The following is a 20,773-nucleotide window of genomic DNA, read 5'->3' as shown; positions in this document are numbered from 1 at the left end:
AGCAAGCCAAGGCCAAGGTGGGTGAGGCGGTGGCGAGCGGCGACGCGGCCGAGATCAAGTCCGCCAAGAGCAGGGAGGTGCTGTACGACTCGCTGCAGCTGGCCCACAAGTGTATCCTGAACTCGTTCTACGGATACGTCATGCGACGAGGGTGAGACTTCCCATTACAGAGACTGCCACTACGAATACAAAGCTCTGAACAAGCAAGCCAAGGCCAAGGTGGGTGAGGCGGTGGCGAGCGGCGACGCAGCCGGGATCAAGTCCGCCAAGAGCAGGGAGGTGCTGTACGACTCGCTGCAGCTCGCCCACAAGTGTATCCTGAACTCGTTCTACGGATACGTCATGCGACGAGGGTGAGACTTCCCATTACAGAGACTGCCACTACGAATACAAAGCTCTGAACAAGCAAGCCAAGGCCAAGGTGGGTGAGGCGGTGGCGAGCGGCGACGCGGCCGAGATCAAGTCCGCCAAGAGCAGGGAGGTGCTGTACGACTCGCTGCAGCTGGCCCACAAGTGTATCCTGAACTCGTTCTACGGATACGTCATGCGACGAGGGTGAGACTTCCCATTACAGAGACTGCCACTACGAATACAAAGCTCTGAACAAGCAAGCCAAGGCCAAGGTGGGTGAGGCGGTGGCGAGCGGCGACGCAGCCGGGATCAAGTCCGCCAAGAGCAGGGAGGTGCTGTACGACTCGCTGCAGCTCGCCCACAAGTGTATCCTGAACTCGTTCTACGGATACGTCATGCGACGAGAGGGTGAGATTTGTACAAATATAGACTGGTATATTTCGCCCCGAACAGAGATCTTGCGAAACATACATTGTGATCCCCAGTTACTTGTTAAGCTCAACGCCTATTCTCCTCATATTTGAACTTGAAAACCGGCCAAGTGCGAGTCGGACTCGCGTTCCAAGGGTTCCGTACATTAAATCCGACTCACGCTTGACTGCACAATAGCATGCTGCACAATATAATATTTCTAATAGGTTTTCCTGTCATCTATAGGTAAAGCACTATTTTTATTTAAAATTTTCTTAAATAACTTCTAACCTACATATATTAAAATTATAAATAATAAAAATATTTGAAATTCTCAAAATGAGCTCTTTCATTTGACATATAGGTAACACGATATAGTTTGAAAAACTTTATTTTTTAATATTCTCATTTACCCCCCAAAATTGGCCCCCATGTTAAAAATTCATTTATTTACGTTACATGTCCGTCTTTGGATCACTAATTGACATATGTGTACCAAATTTCAACTTAATTGGTCCAGTAGTTTCCGAGAAAATAGGCTGTGACAGGCGACAGACAGACAGACAGAAGCACGAATGATCCTATAAGGGTTTCTTTTGAGGTACGGAACTCTAAAAATTTTAATTATCCTACAAAATTTCATGAATATTGGACCAAAAATATTCATGATATCATCTAAAGAAACATGGAACATGTAAATATGAAAAGTATATCCCTGGTAATACAGGGAGCCGGGACAGCGTGTTAACGTCTTTCTGCTTATACTGTCTTATGCTTATGCCGTAGGTCATGCCGCGCCATGATTCGCGGCAACGTAACCAGAGCATAGTGTATAAGGGTGGTATTCCACCTGTCCAATTTCTTTGTCCAATGTTTATTTGCGTCTCACATTTATCATTTATCATTTATTTCATATTGTATTGTCATGTACATTGGGTGTTACATTATATATAGTCAGATCATGACACCCTGTTAGGGCACACAATAGTATTATTATTCTATTCTATTCTAGGCTAGTCTATAAGGCAACATAATAACATTAATAACATTTACTTATTAGTAATAAATTAAATTAAAAAATAAATGAAATTAAAAAATAAATGACGTCAAAGCTTAAAACTAAGTCTAAGTAAGTATATAACGTCAACAATATATTGATTAATGGTTATTTGTAATAATGTGTCAAATTATTATTAATAGCAATTATTTTAAATTATTGATGTCATTTCTTATTGTGTAGGTTGTAATAATGTGCTAATAATGTGAATAGAGGCAGACCGACGATATTTTGTCATTTTTCTTCGGTATCATCAATAAATTGTTGAAGGCTATAGTAGTTGTTATTTAATAGAAATTGTTTAAGTTTATGTATAAATTTATTATCAGATGTTTCGTTTTTTAATTTATCTGGGAGCTTGTTATATATCTTAATAGCCATCATGTTTGGACTTGCTTGGTACAGTTTTAAATTAGTATTTGTTGTAATTGCCAAATTATTTTTGTATCTCGCGGGGTATCGTCGTGGTTGTTCATCGACTTTTGTGAAAAATTGAGGGTATTTCCGAACAAATTTGCATATTTCTAGGATATAGATTGATGTTAAGGTTAGTAGATTGTGTTTTACAAAGAGCGGCTTACAACTCTCTGGGCTTTTGATGTTGGCAAGAATACGAACGCATTTTTTTTGAAGTATGAACAAATCTTCAATGTTTGTAGCATCACCCCAATGAATAATACCGTATTTTAACCACGAGTAGGCATATGCGTAATAGGCATTGAGAGCTGTTCTTAGGTCGGTGCATTTCTTTAGTTCTCTTAAGGCGTATATGAATGTTGACAGTTTGTTTTTAATTTTTATCACATGTGCCTTCCAATTCAGGTGCGAGTCGATGTCTAGTCCGAGGAGCGTGAAAGTATCGACACACTCGATTTGGGTTCCCATAAATGAAAATGTTATTTGCAAGGGATCTTTTTGTCTGGGTCTAAATTGCATCATCTTAGTTTTTGTGAAGTTTATTTCTAAATTGTGCTCTTTTAACCACTGTGTGAGTTTTGTGAGTATGTTATTTAGGTCAGCGCATAGGTTTTCATTGTCATTACAAGATGTTATAATAGAGATATCATCTGCAAACATTACACACGTTTCATTAAGTATTTTAGGCAGGTCATTAATGTATATTAAGAATAATAGACACGAGAGGGCGCCACCTTGTGGTATTGAGCTTAGCATTTTGCTTAGTGAGAGATTGAACCAAAAAAATTGAAAGGTGGAATACCAACCTAAGGCGTATTATGATACCGTTTTCTATATATATATTTCTGTATTACAGCGCTCGTTGGCACAGTATGGAAATGGCGGGGATCGTGTGCTACACGGGCGCCAACATCATTATGAAGGCCAGGGAGATAATTGAGCAAGTCGGCAGGCCCTTGGAATTGGACACTGATGGTATATATATTTCATACAACATGTATCTGTTTGGTATAATAATTCATACAATTTTTTTCAAGCGTTTTACATTTATTTCAACACAGCCTAGTTAGCCCAGGAAAATTGAGGATTTCACCTAGAAACCCGTATACATCTTCATTATGGCGTAAGAGAACATTTGTGACGTTTTCAACCAAAAGGTACCGCATTATTTATGTGGAAATAGCACCTTATTGACAACCAACAACAAGTACCCTTTTGGTTGAGAATGGCACATTTAGTCACTCATAAAATACAAGTTATTCAAGATCAAGTGTAATTAAAAATCGCTTTTTACGGATATCAGGGTTTCTATAGCTCCAATGTAGTTTACATCTGTGCGATATTCTGTGCATTTACATCGGATCGACTGCGGCAATAGATCTTTTACTTATTTACGCATTTTTTTAGGTATCTGGTGTGTCCTGCCAGCGTCCTTCCCTGAGACCGTGACGGTTCTCACCACACATCAGAAGAAGAAGAAGATTAACGTGTCCTATCCTAATGCAGTTCTAAACGCCATGGTTAAGGTAAAAAATTGAAACAGGATTTTTTTTATCAAAAAGAAAATTAGTTTTTGTTTTGTCGGATTTCGGCCATGTAATTTATATAGGTTTTTTTCTGTAATCTTTATGATGTATTTTCTTCATTGTCAGACATCCATTCAACTTCATAGATAAACAATGTATTCTACCAATTACCTATTCCCCGTTTCATGGAAACTAGTACTTTGTATTTTTTATAAGCAGAAACTGCTCTATAACTGCTTTAATAAGACACCTTTGAACTTGTACTAGATTGCATTTTCATAAACAGGCCTTACTAGCCGTTCGCTTCAAGGTAGCCGTTACTTCCCCCCGCACCACGCGGCAACCCAGGCCCGCTTAGTACTGTGACCGTGTGTGGGACGTCATTATGTAACGGCCTACTCGAAGTGAGCGGTTAGTACACCGATAATATAGGAAAATAGAAGCTTTAGTTTACTAGAAACCAGTGTGAAATAATCTTTCAATTAAGGACCACTTCACAAACGACCAATACTTCGAGCTTGTGGACCCCGTGACCAAGAAGTACGAGCAGCGCGCCGAGAACTCCATCTTCTTCGAGGTGGACGGGCCGTACCTGGCGATGGTGCTACCGGCCTCCAAGGAGGAGGGCAAGAGGCTCAAGAAACGATACGCTGTCTTCAATTTTGACGGCTCTTTGGCTGAGTTAAAGGGTTTGTTATGTTTTTAAACTATAGACCCTTCCCGGCTACGCACGGGTAGTGCAACCATTTTACACAAAACCTTAACAAATTATACATCTAAACCTTCCTCAAGAATCACTCTATTGAAAGGTGAGAACTGCATGAAAATCCGTTCAATAGTTTTTGAGTATATCGCGAACATTCAAACAGACAGACGCGGCGAGGGACTTATAATATGTAGGGATACTATAAACTGGTGGGTTTCATTTAGAATTTTAGAACTACGCGCAATGAGCTAAGAATTTATTATCTTTTTTGAAGTGGACGGGCGCCATCACCCACAAGGATTATTAGAATCTTATAAAGAATTCATATATTGTCAGGTTTCGAAGTAAAACGGCGTGGAGAACTGCAGCTTATCAAAATCTTCCAATCGTCCGTGTTCGAAGCGTTTCTCAAGGGAAACGATTTGAAGTCCTGCTACGCATCGGTGGCCAAGGTACATTTACTTGATTTTATATGAATCTCGTTCTTTTCATTGAAAGTCATAATTTGCGAAGTGGTAGTAGAATAAGGCCCTAAGCCCCCTAAGGTATCGGTGGTAAGGCAAGGTATCGTTGAGAAATCAATACTACCGGATTGGCGCGGTTGCGAGATGCCCTCCACACCTAAAGCTCAGTATAATAAATAGTACTAACGTACAGTATGGACACTCCCTGCCTCCCGTTGAAAGTGCCGCCCACCCGCTCTCGGTTACCTCACAGTTACCGGCTGGCAAGGACGCAACGACGCGGTGCGCAGAGCGGAGGCCACGTAAAATATTCAAATATTAAACAAATATTTACAAAACCTATCAGATCACACTGAAAACAACAAAATATCTATATGAACAAAAAATCATGTTTTCAACTTACGTAATATTTATGTGGCCTGAATTTCCTTACAAAAATTTTGTTACTTCGTTTAAACTGATTCAAAATAGGAAACTATTGTATAAATCGAGCTTAGATACCCACCTTGCAGCATAATACGATTCTTATTTCTTCCTAATACGCGCAATGAGTTTTGAGTCATTGAGGTCATCGAACTTGACAACAAAATGGCGGGAACCCTAGCACGTATTATCTCACTCACACAAGCAAGGTACGCGTTCACCTACACGAGCTTAGACTGTGTGCGTAGGAACGAGTTTGTTTCATACATTTGATCGCCAGTATCCGGGGTGTGCCTAAAGTGTCATTCTATGGAACTTGCTAACTATGTAAACAAAAGTCACTAGTAAATTCATCATTCAGAGACAATTTCAATATGGCGGTTGTTTACATAGTTAGCAAGTTCCATAGAATCACACTTTACGCCTTCGCACGAATCAAGAAAAACTGTACTGTACTCCTCATAGATCCTGTACCGACAAATCTGGAAGACTTAAAGAATTTAATCGATAGGTGGCGGACTACTGGCTGGACGTGCTGTACAGCAAGGGCTCCAACATGCCAGATACCGAGTTATTCGAGCTCATCTCCGAGAACCGCTCCATGTCTAAGAAGCTGGAAGACTATGGGGGGCAGAAATCTACGTCCATATCCACTGCGAAACGGCTCGCAGAGTTCTTGGGGGATCAGATGGTGAAGGATGCTGGGTTGGCTTGCAGGTAAGCGTCCATTGGTTTCGTTAGCCGCTTACACAGTGTGATTAGCCAATTTCTTTCTCTTTAACCATATCTTATTAACCATATAATAAAACTAGCATATAACAAAAAATAATGCCAGTTTTATTTCAGAATTTTTATACTTAGGGTGATTCGCCAGTAACTGGCCACCCTAAACTAAAAATGAATTCTATTCACCTATAAACAGAATTCATTTTAGTATAAGGTGGCTAGTTATTGAAGGGTGGCCAGTTATTGAAACCTAATGTGTACTAAAAATGAATTCTGTTCACCTATAGTGAATAGAATTCATTTTTAGTTTAGGGTGGCCAGTTATTGACCGGAGGCCAGTTACTGGCGAATTACCCTATTTAAATGCTGTACCGAGAACTTTTTATCAATTTCCTCCTTTTTTTTCAATAGTAGGTATTATTTTTCTCTTTTATTTTATATCACTGGTCTGAAACCACCTTGCACTGAGGCATCGCTGGCTTCCGACAGGCCTTGTAGGTCAATGACATGACAAGGCCGGTTCGGGAGACAGACGCTCAATCCTAGCGAAACTTACAAGCCTAATGTAAGCTATTTTGTCTGTTCGGAAAGAGAAGAGTCGTGGAATGTATTGGGCCCCATACATTCCACGACCCTTCTCTTTCCGCACAGACTCTATTTCGTATAATGTAGAAACGCTATACTGAGTTAAGGTTTTAAGTCAATAAAGATTATCCGGAAGTTGCGGGTTCAAACCCCAGCTCGTACCAATGAGTTATTCGGAATTGACATACGAAATATCATTTAATATTTACTAGTCGCTTTTCGGTGAAGGTTAACATCGTGAGGAAACCGGACTAATCCTAATAAGGCCTAGTTTCCCCACTGGGTTGGAAGGTCAGATGGCAGTAGCTTTCGTAAAAACTTGTGCCTTTTTCAGTTCTTGGGATTACTTGTCAAGCGAGCCGTGGCAATAACGCGAGGAAGAAGAAGTTACAAAGTTTTCATAACCCTCAGATTCATAATATCGCGCAAGCCAGAAGGCGCGCCGGTGACGGAGCGCGCGATCCCGCTCGCCATCTTTCAGTCCCCGGCCGGCGTCAAGCGGCACCACCTGCGGCGCTGGCTCAAGGACAGCAGCGTCAGCGAACACATCGACATCAGGGATGTGCTCGACTGGGCGTACTACATCGAGCGGCTCAGCGGAGCCATACAGAAGATCATCACCATCCCGGCCGCCATGCAGGGGGTAAGTGACACCACCATACATCACCTAGCTCAAGGACAGAAGCGTCAGCGAACACATCGACATCCGCGACGTGCTCGACTGGGCCTACTACATCGAGCGGCTCAGCGGCGCCATACAGAAGATCATTACCATCCCGGCCGCCATGCAGAGGGTAAGTGACACCACCATACATCACCTAGCTCAAGGGCAGCAGCGTCAGCGAACTCTAATAGTACATTACTAAATATAGAGGCCGGGAAACGAAGGGTAAGCAGGCCAAGTGGATAGGGATACGCGGCTGGCAACCCCGTTTCTCGCTGATATTTATATGGTGATTTTCTCAAACTTGCAATGAAATATCCATAGGCTACGGTGTCCAAAAGCGAGAAAAAACTGTCTAATAATGTAAGTTAGCGCTACACAAGTACCAGGGCCTCATGAGTTACGAGCGCGGGCCGCGGCTGGTGTTAAAAACAAAAGAAGGTTGCTTTTCTCCAATATGCTCGGAAATGTTCACCTTATTGTAGCAAAAACAGTACGGGAAGTTCTTCGTTATTGTCAAACTCTAATTTTATAAAATCAAACTATCGCTGTCCTGTTCTAGCGGACGGGAAGTAAAAAAACACTACAGTAATAACTTATTACTGTAGTGTTTTTTACTTTTTAAAAATAAAAAACGCAAACAGCCAATTATTATTGCCGCGAGCCGCGTCTACACGACCCGATCAGCAAATTTTTTTATTATTTTTTTTATTTTTTATTTTTTTATAAGACACACCAGCAGTACATAAACAAAGCAAGTAAAGTTACATAAGTACAGTAGACACGTATAATATTTATGCACCAATAACAGGTGTGCAACAACATTCAAACAGTTCGAGGGTTTAATTACACTACTTTACAAACTATAACTATACATTAATAGGTTAAGTAATTAAGACATGCATGAAAGACTATAACTACTATAAACATTACTTGTTAAAAGTTTGTTTGAGCATTCTGCGCTTTAAATTTTGTATAGAATCACTAAATATGTCTATTTCAAAGTTTTGTTCAAGAGACAGTTCCATGTTACTTGCATTCTAGGGACCGGAAGTGACTTAACCCAGTTTAGTCCTGGTAGAACGGGCGAAAAATAGTGCGACGACAAGACCGTGTGCTAGCTTTTGGTACTGTAAAGTTTAAACCGCCCAGCAGGTAAGGTTCCGCGATTTTACCGTTTAACAACTTGTGTAACAAAGCCATGTCAAGGAAAGACCGCCTGAGCTGTAAAGAAGACATTTTAAACCGTTGGAGTCTCTCTTCATATGTTAGGTTTTTACGAACTCCCTCGGTCTTTGTCTTAAACACTAAGAATCGAGTGAAAGAACGTATCATTTCAAGCTATAGGATAGAGTGAGATAGTAAGATAAACGACCTTACTTATCTCGTTCTTACAAGACCGTTGTGCACGTGTATGATCGTGCGAATACTGCTTAATAAAATCAAAAATTATTTTTATATTTTTTTAAGGATCTCATCCGTGTTCATAAAGCTACATAAAGCTTATATATAGTTGGTCAAGCAGATCTTGTCAGTAGAAAAAGGCGGCAAATTTGAAAAATGTAGGCGCGAAGCGATATCTTCTCATAGAAAATTTGAATTTCGCGCCTTTTTCTACTGACAAGATTTGCTTGACCATCTATAGTTTGTCAAAGGACTTTCTCATTTCAAACGTAGACAGAGAGAATCATACTATCTTTGTCTTACACTAGTACTAGCACCCAAAAGAAAAGGATTGGTATAGTTTTCCTGGTTCTTACTGACTGACAAATTGGTTTGACCAACTATATTGCACAATTATATTGAATGAAAGAATATGGAATGGTACTGAATGGTAAAATAAGTTTATGCCTTTAACTTTTAAAAATTAATTAAAGAGGGAAATTGTTTTTGACATTTTGGATGTGAAGGTTCGATTTTAGTGATACTTGATGCTTAAATAATTGTTATTTTACCTTATTTCCTCGCATGTTTGGAGAAAAGCACTATATATGCCTCGGCAGGAATAGCAATTCGTGGATTCGTCTTCTTTGTCGGATTCCGCTTCGCGTCGTCGAAACTCATCCACGAATTGACCTTTCCCGGCCTCTGCAATAATGTACTATTACTTTATAGGTAAACCAGAACTTTGGGAGTATTGTCAAGAGGGCGCTCGTTTTGAATTTTATATAGCGTGGGTAATGTATAGTGGGGACAATGGAAATTGGCAGATGATTTTTGTTTTATTCCGACAACTTTAATAAGTGCGAAGGTTGATGTTTGGATATTTCTTCGGTTTTTACGCTATAAAATTCGTGAATTTTACGACGTATGACACATAAATCAAAATCATCCAAATCTATTTTCTTTTTTTGTTTTCTTTTTTTTAGGTTTGGTCGTTTAATTCCGCCCTTACGCCCTTCGCTAGCAATCCGTGATACCGATGCATGCGATACACCTAATACACAAATCAAATTATTACAAGACATCAACCAAATCGTGACGACCTGACTATAGTGACATTTGTCCATAAGTTTGAAACTTACCCGTCAATTCAGGTGGTAATTTTGTTATGTTTTCTAATGGAAGAAATTTCTCTCCCGCACGTTTTTTTTTTCAATAAATAACTATATACACTGTTTACAACTTTTTCTCTGTAAAATCTAAAACTTTCGGCATGATTATTGCAGTCTAATAATAATTCACACGAAACTAGACAAAGCAATGTTTACATTGTCAATATTGACAACTATCATAGAGGGTAGATGTTGCCTACTATTAAAGTTGTTGCCATTGCTAGAAATTAGTACCAACAAATTTCCGTAACATGGCGCACCCTCAATAGATCCTGGTTCACCTATACACGCCTAGGTGTGTAAGACAGTATGAAATTCCTTTACATATCATCTTCACTCATCGCACCGGATACGTAGTATTTCCGGACCTATTTTGAAGTAAGTCATTAAAGTTCGATATCATAAGACAACCAATTAGGGATCATCCATTAATTACGTCACACGAATTTCTAGGTTTTTTGACCCCTCCCCCCCTCCTTGTCACACTTGGTCACATTTTGCAAATCCCTCCCTACCTGGTGTGACGTCACATTTTAGGCAATTTTGTGTTTAACCAAATCGGCATAATTTTTTTAATAAAAAAATATATTTTGGTAAAAGAAATATTAGTAATGGTATTTTCGCGGACGGTCTAGAACGCAAAATGACTAGCGTAATATTTTGCCTATATCCCTTTTAGTCTACATCGCGAACGGTCTAGAACGCAAAATGACCACTTTTTTATATAACTAGGGTAGGTTAGGTTCGTCAGTTATCTTCAAATGGCCGAAGGCCAAACAGCACAGAATAGGAGCCCCGCGACAGCGGGGCTCCGTCGACATCGCTAACGTAAAGATAAAACGAGTAGGCATTTTGCGTTCTGGACCGTTCGCAATGTAGACTAAAAGTGATATAGGCAAAATATTACACTAGTCATTTTGCGTTCTAGACCATCCGCGAATAACCCTTAGTAATTTTATAACACAAAACCAATTAGGAACAAAAATTACTTCCAAAAACTCATTATTTAACTGTACAGCGAATAAAAAAAAAATTCGGTTACTGATGAAGTTAAAGTGACGTCACAATGTTTGTGACTCCCCCCTCCCCATGTCACAACATGTCACATTTTCTTGACCCCTCCCTGCCCCTAAACGTGTAACGTAATTAATGGATGACCCCTTAATTACTTGATTGGATCTTTTGCCTGACAAAAAAGGCAAAATCCCATAGTAGCACCCTAAGTAGAAAGCGCACTGGTTACCAAGAAGCGGCTGTACCGCCTTCTTTACTAGATATTATTCCTAACAAAAAAGGCACAGCCCTTATCCATTGCCTTATTTACAATCTCCATAAGCTAAGGATACTTTTCTCACGTAACTAGTTGGACAACCCGGTCCCGCGCGTGCAGTACCCCGACTGGCTGCACAAGAAGATGCTGGCCAAGACTGACAAGTTTAAGACCAGGAAGATCACGGACATGTTCACCGCGCAACCCAGGGAGAAGCGGCCCGATGCTACTAATGAAAACGATGGGAATGTGGTGAGAATACGTAGTATGTAATAATCTGTAGCTACATGTGTGATCCTGTAATTGGCTTTCCGTCTCTTATTCATTAGGGTTACTCTGTATAGATAGCTGTTGGATCTCCGAAACATAAATAAATAAATACCGATTGATATTTGAATAGAAGTGTCGCTAGGGCAGTGTACGTTGATTTATACCGTGTAATCTATCTTCGAACAAAAAAAATTAACGGATCTCGGGTAAAAACAAGTGACGACGCGACAGATCTAAGCAGGTTTTCTAAGGGGGGCGCCCTTGCGGACCGTTGCGCGCAAGCAAATGTGTTCAAAATTTTGAATTACGAACAAGAATTATAAATTGTTCGAAATATTTGCTGTCCATGGATGTCCATTGGTAGCTCTGATGGCAGGCAGTGGGCTAATAGTGATCCAGTTGTCGTGAGTTCAAGTCCCACACAAGACAGTAAATTTTTCCACTTTTACATTTATTCTAATTTTAATAGACGTAGTCAATCAAGGCTCCTATGTTTATTAGAAACTGAAACCCCTTTCTACTCGCAATATGGGGTACCTCATTTTTACTGTTGATTCTCAATACGATTTGAGAGAGCAGAGCCTTTTAAGATAATCTAGTACTAGTAGGTATTTTACTGTACGTGCTAGGATATGTATAAATAATGAAGGATACGTTGGAAGTATTCGTCGTTACCGGCGAACTTTGATAGCTCAGTTGTCAGAGCGGTGACCCAGAGCTGAGAGATCAAAATCTCCTTTCAGGGGATAAATAAAACAACTGTATTTATAAAATTAGTAGGTATTTATAGTCGACGTAACATTGAACTTATTAATCTTATTATAAAGGATACCGAAGTGGACATGGAGGATATCGGCAAAGATGACACGCCCCGCCCGTCCCGCCCCATGGTGACAGTGAAGCGAAAACGCGAGGAGTCGCCGGTGAAGGAAGCCGCTACTTGGCGGGAGGCGTTCGGGCCGCCACCGCCTTTTGGAACCACGCGGGTAAGATAAAATAGGCTCATACATGTATATACCTATCTATAGGACATGGCTATCTCGTGTAGTTCGTGTCATTTTTATTGGACATGGAGGTTGGCATGGATATCGATAAAGAGCACACACCGCGTCCGTCCCGACCAATGGTGACGGTGTAGCGGAAACGCAAGGAGTCGTCTGTGAAGGAAACTACGTCTCGTGGCGGGAGGCCTTTGCCCCGGCACCGCATTTTTGGAACCACACGGGTAAGCGAAGGCTTATACTTTATACTTATAGTTATACGTCTGTAGGACACAACGGTCATTGGAGCAACAGGACGAAAACATTGTGAATGCGACCTCGGCGGACCTTATAAAGAAACTCCCTGATAATGTCATAGACATTTTTTGTGCCCTGCTTAATCCGTGTGCCATCATTGGGGTATATCCTGGCTCGTTAAAGATAGTTAAGGTTAGTCCAGTTTACAAGGGCAAGGGATTGAAAGAAGAAATAAAAAACTTCCGTCCAATATCATTAGTACCGGCACTATCGAAAGTTGCTGAGCTAGGTCTTTGTAATAGGTTAATGGAATACTTTGAAAGAAACAAGTTACTTCATGATCACCAGTATGCGTACCGCCACGGCCGGTCTACGGTAGATGCTGCTCGTGCGGTAAATCAGCGTGTCCTCCAGTATATTGACCAAAAGAAAATGGTTGCAGCAGTTTTTTGTGACTTGTCCCGTGCGTTTGATTTGGTTGATCACAAATTATTATTACATAAGTTGCAAAGATATAGTGTACAAGCTAGTCTTTTAAATTTTATTAAATCTTTTTTGAAGGACAGGGAACAGGTAGTGTCGGTTGATGGGGGGGCCACTAAGTCTGAGATGAGGACACTACATGACTGTTCTGTCCCTCAGGGTTCAGCGGTTGGTAATTTCCTCTTCTTGGTGATGGTTAATGACCTCATTAGTTTGTTTCAAGATGGTAATTTTATAATGTTTGCTGATGATGGATGTGCCATTGTTACCGGTGATTCTTTTGAGGAGCTAAGGGGGAACGTTTTGAATACATTATTAAAATTGACATATTGGTTCCAAGTAAATGGCTTTTTGATTAACCTTAATAAGACATCGATAATGCATTTCTGGCTAAGAGGACCGTATCCCACTCCCCTTGACATAACAATAAATAATATTACGCTTCCACAGGTGCAGAACGTGCGGTTTCTTTGGTTTGAATTTGATTGCGGCTTAAAAGGGGATAAACATATTGATTCACTTAAGACTTGCCAAAGCGTCGTTTGCGCTGTCTCGGCTTGCTCCTGCACTTTCACGTGAGAACCTCCGTATGGCATATTACGCGTATGTAAACTCGATCCTTGTGTACGGTATTGACCTTTGGGGGCTGGCAGCCGACAGGGATAGAGTTTTCATACTGCAGAAGAGGGCTGTTAGAATGTTGTCTGGGGTGCCGCCATTCACTCCAACAAAAGAGTATTTCCGGGAATTAAAAATTCTAACAGTGCCCTGTTTATACATTTTTGAGGTGGCAAAATATATGTTTAAGCACAAGAGTGATTTTGTTATGCGTCGACCTGATCAAAGGCAAACAGATCGCGATATTAAATCTGTCCTTATCAGGCTCGTAAAATCATCCAACTCGCTGGGGGTAGTTGGCATTAAAATTTATAACAGCCTGAGCCGTGAAATAAAAGAGGCGGCTTCTTATGAGCTATTTGTTAAAAAGTTGAAAGATTTTTTGATTGACCAGGCTTTTTTCACGGTAAAAGAATTTTATTGTAAATTTAATGTAAAATGAGTCTAGTAATATTTTTTGACATTCGTATTTTTTAATTTTTAATTTTTTGTTAGTTTTATTGACATTTGTATATACCACTATTTTTGACATTGTATATATTATGTACTCTGACATTTGTATATATTCCTTTTTAATTTGTGTGGATTATGTATTTTTAATTTTATTGTGTAAGTACCTATTGTATATTTTGACATGTGTTTTTTGACATTAAAGATATTGAATTGAATTGAATTGAATTGAATGACCTATTTAGTTACAAACAAGGTGTTATTTTCAACATCCTTAATGTTCCCTCTGACCTGAACTGCATAGCCCGTAATAGATTCAAATGCCATCTATTGGTTGAATATTCGCTCAAAATATTTGGAGTGTAACAAAATCATTTATTTACAGAAAGAACGAAGAGCTTGGATTTTGTTCCAAAAGAAGAAATGGAAATGGCAGATAGAACAGCGAAAGATGTCTAACAGGAGCAAACGAGGTACATAATTAACGTATTACTTACGTAATCATTTTTTGGTTATGCCTAGAATGGGCTTGTTATCATTATCACATGTTGAATTTTATAACATCTTAAAGTTTAAGGGGTCAAGTTGTCATAAAAAAGTAGATATAAAAAACCTTTTTATCCGTAGTTTTATCGTTGTAAAATCAAAGTTGCGGCCCGCCGCGATTGCCACCCCTAGTGAGTACTCGTATGGGCCCTAACAGTAATAATAATGTGGTAACAGGTAGAATGGATAACGAGAGCTCCACGGCCGCGCCGCGCAGCCTGGGCCCCGCCACCACGCTCGGCAGCTTCATCAAGCGCGCGCAGCGGACTCTACTCAACACGCCGTGGCAGATCATACAGGTACCTCACCGGTGTCATCACCGGTGTCATCGGTTTGAATGGATAACGAGGGCTCCACGGCCGCGCCGCGCAGCCTCGGCCCCGCCACCACGCTCGGCAGCTTCATCAAGCGCGCGCAGCGGACTCTACTCAACACGCCGTGGCAGATCATACAGGTACCTCACCGGTGTCATCACCGGTGTCATCGGTTTGAATGGATAACGAGGGCTCCACGGCCGCGCCGCGCAGCCTGGGCCCCGCCACCACGCTCGGCAGCTTCATCAAGCGCGCGCAGCGGACTCTACTCAACACGCCGTGGCAGATCATACAGGTACCTCACCGGTGTCATCACCGGTGTCATCGGTTTGAATGGATAACGAGGGCTCCACGGCCGCGCCGCGCAGCCTCGGCCCCGCCACCACGCTCGGCAGCTTCATCAAGCGCGCGCAGCGGACTCTACTCAACACGCCGTGGCAGATCATACAGGTACCTCACCGGTGTCATCACCGGTGTCATCGGTTTGAATGGATAACGAGGGCTCCACGGCCGCGCCGCGCAGCCTCGGCCCCGCCACCACGCTCGGCAGCTTCATCAAGCGCGCGCAGCGGACTCTACTCAACACGCCGTGGCAGATCATACAGGTACCTCACCGGTGTCATCACCGGTGTCATCGGTTTGAATGGATAACGAGGGCTCCACGGCCGCGCCGCGCAGCCTGGGCCCCGCCACCACGCTCGGCAGCTTCATCAAGCGCGCGCAGCGGACTCTACTCAACACGCCGTGGCAGATCATACAGGTACCTCACCGGTGTCATCACCGGTGTCATCGGTTTGAATGGATAACGAGGGCTCCACGGCCGCGCCGCGCAGCCTCGGCCCCGCCACCACGCTCGGCAGCTTCATCAAGCGCGCGCAGCGGACTCTACTCAACACGCCGTGGCAGATCATACAGGTACCTCACCGGTGTCATCACCGGTGTCATCGGTTTGAATGGATAACGAGGGCTCCACGGCCGCGCCGCGCAGCCTGGGCCCCGCCACCACGCTCGGCAGCTTCATCAAGCGCGCGCAGCGGACTCTACTCAACACGCCGTGGCAGATCATACAGGTACCTCACCGGTGTCATCACCGGTGTCATCGGTTTGAATGGATAACGAGGGCTCCACGGCCGCGCCGCGCAGCCTGGGCCCCGCCACCACGCTCGGCAGCTTCATCAAGCGCGCGCAGCGGACTCTACTCAACACGCCGTGGCAGATCATACAGGTACCTCACCGGTGTCATCACCGGTGTCATCGGTTTGAATGGATAACGAGGGCTCCACGGCCGCGCCGCGCAGCCTCGGCCCCGCCACCACGCTCGGCAGCTTCATCAAGCGCGCGCAGCGGACTCTACTCAACACGCCGTGGCAGATCATACAGGTACCTCACCGGTGTCATCACCGGTGTCATCGGTTTGAATGGATAACGAGGGCTCCACGGCCGCGCCGCGCAGCCTCGGCCCCGCCACCACGCTCGGCAGCTTCATCAAGCGCGCGCAGCGGACTCTACTCAACACGCCGTGGCAGATCATACAGGTACCTCACCGGTGTCATCACCGGTGTCATCGGTTTGAATGGATAACGAGGGCTCCACGGCCGCGCCGCGCAGCCTCGGCCCCGCCACCACGCTCGGCAGCTTCATCAAGCGCGCGCAGCGGACTCTACTCAACACGCCGTGGCAGATCATACAGGTACCTCACCGGTGTCATCACCGGTGTCATCGGTTTGAATGGATAACGAGGGCTCCACGGCCGCGCCGCGCAGCCTGGGCCCCGCCACCACGCTCGGCAGCTTCATCAAGCGCGCGCAGCGGACTCTACTCAACACGCCGTGGCAGATCATACAGGTACCTCACCGGTGTCATCACCGGTGTCATCGGTTTGAATGGATAACGAGGGCTCCACGGCCGCGCCGCGCAGTCTCGTGCCCGCCACCACGCTCGGCAGCTTCATCAAGCGCGCGCAGCGGACTCTACTCAACACGCCGTGGCAGATCATACAGGTACCTCACCGGTGTCATCGGTTTGAATGGATAACGAGGGCTCCACGGCCGCGCCGCCAGACTCGGCCCCGCCACCACGCTCGGCAGCTTCATCAAGCGCGCGCAGCGGACTCTACTCAACACGCCGTGGCAGATCATACAGGTACCTCACCGGTGTCATCACCGGTGTCATCGGTTTAAATGGATAACGAGGGCTCCACGGCCGCGCCGCGCAGCCTGGGCCCCGCCACCACGCTCGGCAGCTTCATCAAGCGCGCGCAGCGGACTCTACTCAACACGCCGTGGCAGATCATACAGGTACCTCACCGGTGTCATCACCGGTGTCATCGGTTTGAATGGATAACGAGGGCTCCACGGCCGCGCCGCGCAGCCTCGGCCCCGCCACCACGCTCGGCAGCTTCATCAAGCGCGCGCAGCGGACTCTACTTAACACGACGTGGCAGATCATACAGGTACCTCACCGGCGTCTTCGGTTTCAACAATTGCTACCTAAACATAAAAATTGGCCAAGCACGAAGTCAAGAATAAGTTAAATTCTAAAGTGAAATTTACATCTTTAGCCATGCAGCCGGCAGCATAGTTGCACCGCATTGCTATCGAGATCGTCTGCATTACCGCGGGAAATGTCAAGTTCCTTTATAAATTACTTGTACCGCGGTATGAATACATTAAATACATAATTCTTCTTCGTCTTTTTTCCCATGATTAAATTTTTAGTAAAACTAATTTGTTTGCTCAGGTCCTCGAAACTTCGGAGCCCGGTCTCTTCCGCCTCTGGGCCTTAGTCGGCTCAGACCTCCACCAGATCAAGCTGACAGTGCCGCGTATCTTCTACGTGAACAGTCGAGTAGCTCGCCCGTCCGACACGAGCCAGTACTGGCGCAAGTGCAGCCGCGTACTGCCGCGAGCACATCCTGTATTACACTTGTACCAGTACAGCGTCAGTGAGCAGCTCTACAGGGAACACCAAGAGTAAGTCGACGGTCTAGTAGCTCGCCCGACAGTGGCCAGTACTGGCGCAAGTGCAGCCACGTACCTCCGCAAGCACATCCTGTGCTAGGTTGCGAGCGGCTCTACTAACAACACCAGGCGGTCTAGCATGAGTTGCGTTCTCGTGCGCGATTCCATACATCAAGCGCGCTTCAAGTATGGACTCGCGCGCGAAAACGCAACTTATGCTAGACCGCCAGGAGTAAGAACGTTCGAGTAGCTCGCCTGTCGCGATAAACTTGCGCAGTCAGTTACAATAAATAAAAAAATGAGTCATTAATAATGACCCTACCCATCATAACTTTATTTTTACTTGATTAGATATCGTGCCAGCACATTTTTTTTAAATCACATTACATCTTATACTTAGTCAAGCAAATCTTGTCAGTAGAAAAAGGCGGCAAATTTTAAAATGTAATATCGTCTCATAGAAAATTTGAATTTCGCGCCTTTTTCTACTGACAAGATTTGCTTGACCATCTATATCTCATAATTATAGCTACCTATGTCTTTGAGATAGGATTCACGAATTGTTAATTAACAATGAGGATGTTGGTACTCACGAGCGGCAAGAAAATATAGGCGTTAAGCAGCGTGTCAAAGTATGCCATTTATATCTTAAATAATTTTGTAACTTCTATCTTTGACGATAGAGTTGAAATTCGTTTGAAGGTCATATCCTACATACTCTATTTGTTACAGAGAGTTGATAGCGGAGCTGTCGGCGCCCGAGATCGAGGGCATCTACGAGACGCAGATGAGCCTGGAGTTCCGCGTGCTGGTGCAGTTGGGCTGCATCTGCACTGTCGACCCGGACGAGGCCAGGCGGTACGTCCTTCACCTTTAAAACTTACCATTATCCTGTATTATTCTAAACTCGAAGATTGACCCGAACTGAGATCTCGCGATTGACCAGTAAATCAAGTAGGCGCTGAGGGCTGAGGGGCTAACCCTAACCATTTTTTTGGGTCTTAACTCTAGCTATCTAATCGATTGTAGAATTGCTTCAAGCGCCATTTTCATAATAAATCCTAATGGCTGATAATTTTTGAAAACTGAATTGTATTATGTTTAAAGTAATTTACGCTCAAGTTATGTTATGCTATGTTATTTTATATTACTAACGCTGAAATATTACACTATAATTTTACATCCATAATAATAATTGTTATTTTTGCATGTTGCAGACTTATCCAGCAAGGATCGAACTCGGATTCGTTCACACTGAGCCAACTGCAGTTCAAAAGCGTCGCCCATCAACCCTATCTTCAGAAACAAGTAAGAACACAAGAAAATATCTTGTATAGATATTGTAGTTTGAACACATGCCAAGCTAACGATTGGCTAAGTAATTACAGGAATAATTTCTCAAGGCCTAGCTTATTTTTCAGTATTTATCGGTCGCTGTGGTAATAAACTGTAGTGTATGGTGGTTCCAAACCCTTCCATTGCGAGTCTAACTAAGCATTTCTTTTATTTTTGGCCATTTTTAAATATTGTGACCTTTTTTGACACTTTAGTGTTATTTCTACTCAGAATCACGAGCTCTTTCGATCCTAATGGGATAAAAAAATGTCCCAGAGTTGTTTTCCTATTGTGTTACCATTTCCCCATATACTTTGTAAGGCGGTAACAAAAAGGAAACTTTGAAAAATATATGGAAATTTTAGGACACTTTTTTTCTCCTATAAGGATGAAAGCTCAGCTCAAGAAATGGCTGTTATCAAAAAGTTTCTATAATTTAAATGAATATTTTACGTACATAGACAATTAATAGTTATGATGTTATGTTATTGTAATTGTTTTTTTTTGCATGCACTAGGTTAGTTTACAATTGTACGCCCGAAATGGGCAAGCTGATGGACTTCTGTAATATTTATAAGACCTATGTACCAACACAGCTTTGACAATAAAGAAATCTTATCATATCTTAAGGGCTCGCGATCCTGACTAGAAATAACACAAAAGTCGAAAAAAAGGTCACAATATATAAAAAAGGCACAAAATAAAAGAAACGCTGAACTAGGACAAAACAAAGGGTAAAAAAGGGACCCTATTACTAAGACTCCGCTGTCCGTCCGTCCGTCCGTCTGTCACCGCCCGTCTGTATCTCATGAACCGTGATAGCTAGGCAGTTGAAATTTTCACAGATGATGTATTTCTGTTGCCGCTATAACAACAAATACTAAAAAGTACGGAACTCTCGGTGGGCGAGTCCGACTCGCACTTGTCCGGTTTTTTTTCTAACCTCCATTATCTTACAGAACGGCGTAGCACCATTAAAACACATCTACCTGTACCAACACTCGGCGTTGAACTCAACGCGCAGCATGTGGGCGCTGGTGCTGGGGCCCACCAAGAAGGCGCTGCTCGTAGTGCAGGACTCCGTCAAGACCAACCAGCTGCCCAACATGCACACGCTGCTCGCCACCGAGACCACCGCCAAGTCAGTACTGGTTCAGCTCAAGCTGTCAGCTGGAAGTCATGGGACTAGAAAGATTAAAATGACGGCAGTTTGCGACGGATAAAACTGAGATTTATGCGTGAAAATAAAAGTAACTTTAAAAGTAAACAAGTATTTTTGTATAGATACTCTTTCTAATTCCAAACTATTGGCAAAAGTCTTCGTCGCTCCACAAGCACATTTGTGGTGTGCGGATTTGGGATTAACAACTTTGTCTAAGGTGTGCCATTCATTACCCACGCTTA

General features: G+C 43.2%; 1 protein-coding gene across 1 annotated transcript in view; it reads left to right on the top strand.

Moving 5' to 3' along the window:
• LOC134799595 (DNA polymerase epsilon catalytic subunit 1) overlaps positions 1-20,773 on the top strand; it is a 52,157-nt gene that overhangs the window by 16,626 nt on the left and 14,758 nt on the right. Inside the window, exons 17-30 of the mRNA XM_063772031.1 lie at positions 3,093-3,211; positions 3,644-3,762; positions 4,250-4,451; positions 4,805-4,920; positions 5,867-6,072; positions 7,078-7,309; positions 11,249-11,407; positions 12,253-12,411; positions 14,600-14,687; positions 14,938-15,059; positions 17,814-18,046; positions 18,767-18,892; positions 19,252-19,342; positions 20,329-20,510. Coding sequence (XP_063628101.1) covers positions 3,093-3,211; positions 3,644-3,762; positions 4,250-4,451; positions 4,805-4,920; positions 5,867-6,072; positions 7,078-7,309; positions 11,249-11,407; positions 12,253-12,411; positions 14,600-14,687; positions 14,938-15,059; positions 17,814-18,046; positions 18,767-18,892; positions 19,252-19,342; positions 20,329-20,510 — 2,154 coding nt within the window. The remainder of the gene's footprint in view (positions 1-3,092; positions 3,212-3,643; positions 3,763-4,249; positions 4,452-4,804; positions 4,921-5,866; positions 6,073-7,077; positions 7,310-11,248; positions 11,408-12,252; positions 12,412-14,599; positions 14,688-14,937; positions 15,060-17,813; positions 18,047-18,766; positions 18,893-19,251; positions 19,343-20,328; positions 20,511-20,773) is intronic.

Source organism: Cydia splendana, chromosome 18 (assembly GCF_910591565.1).
Source record: "Cydia splendana chromosome 18, ilCydSple1.2, whole genome shotgun sequence".
Classification (NCBI taxonomy): domain Eukaryota; kingdom Metazoa; phylum Arthropoda; class Insecta; order Lepidoptera; family Tortricidae; genus Cydia; species Cydia splendana.
The sequence above is the reverse complement of the archived record's forward strand: the minus strand, read 5'-3'. Positions and strand labels throughout refer to the sequence as shown.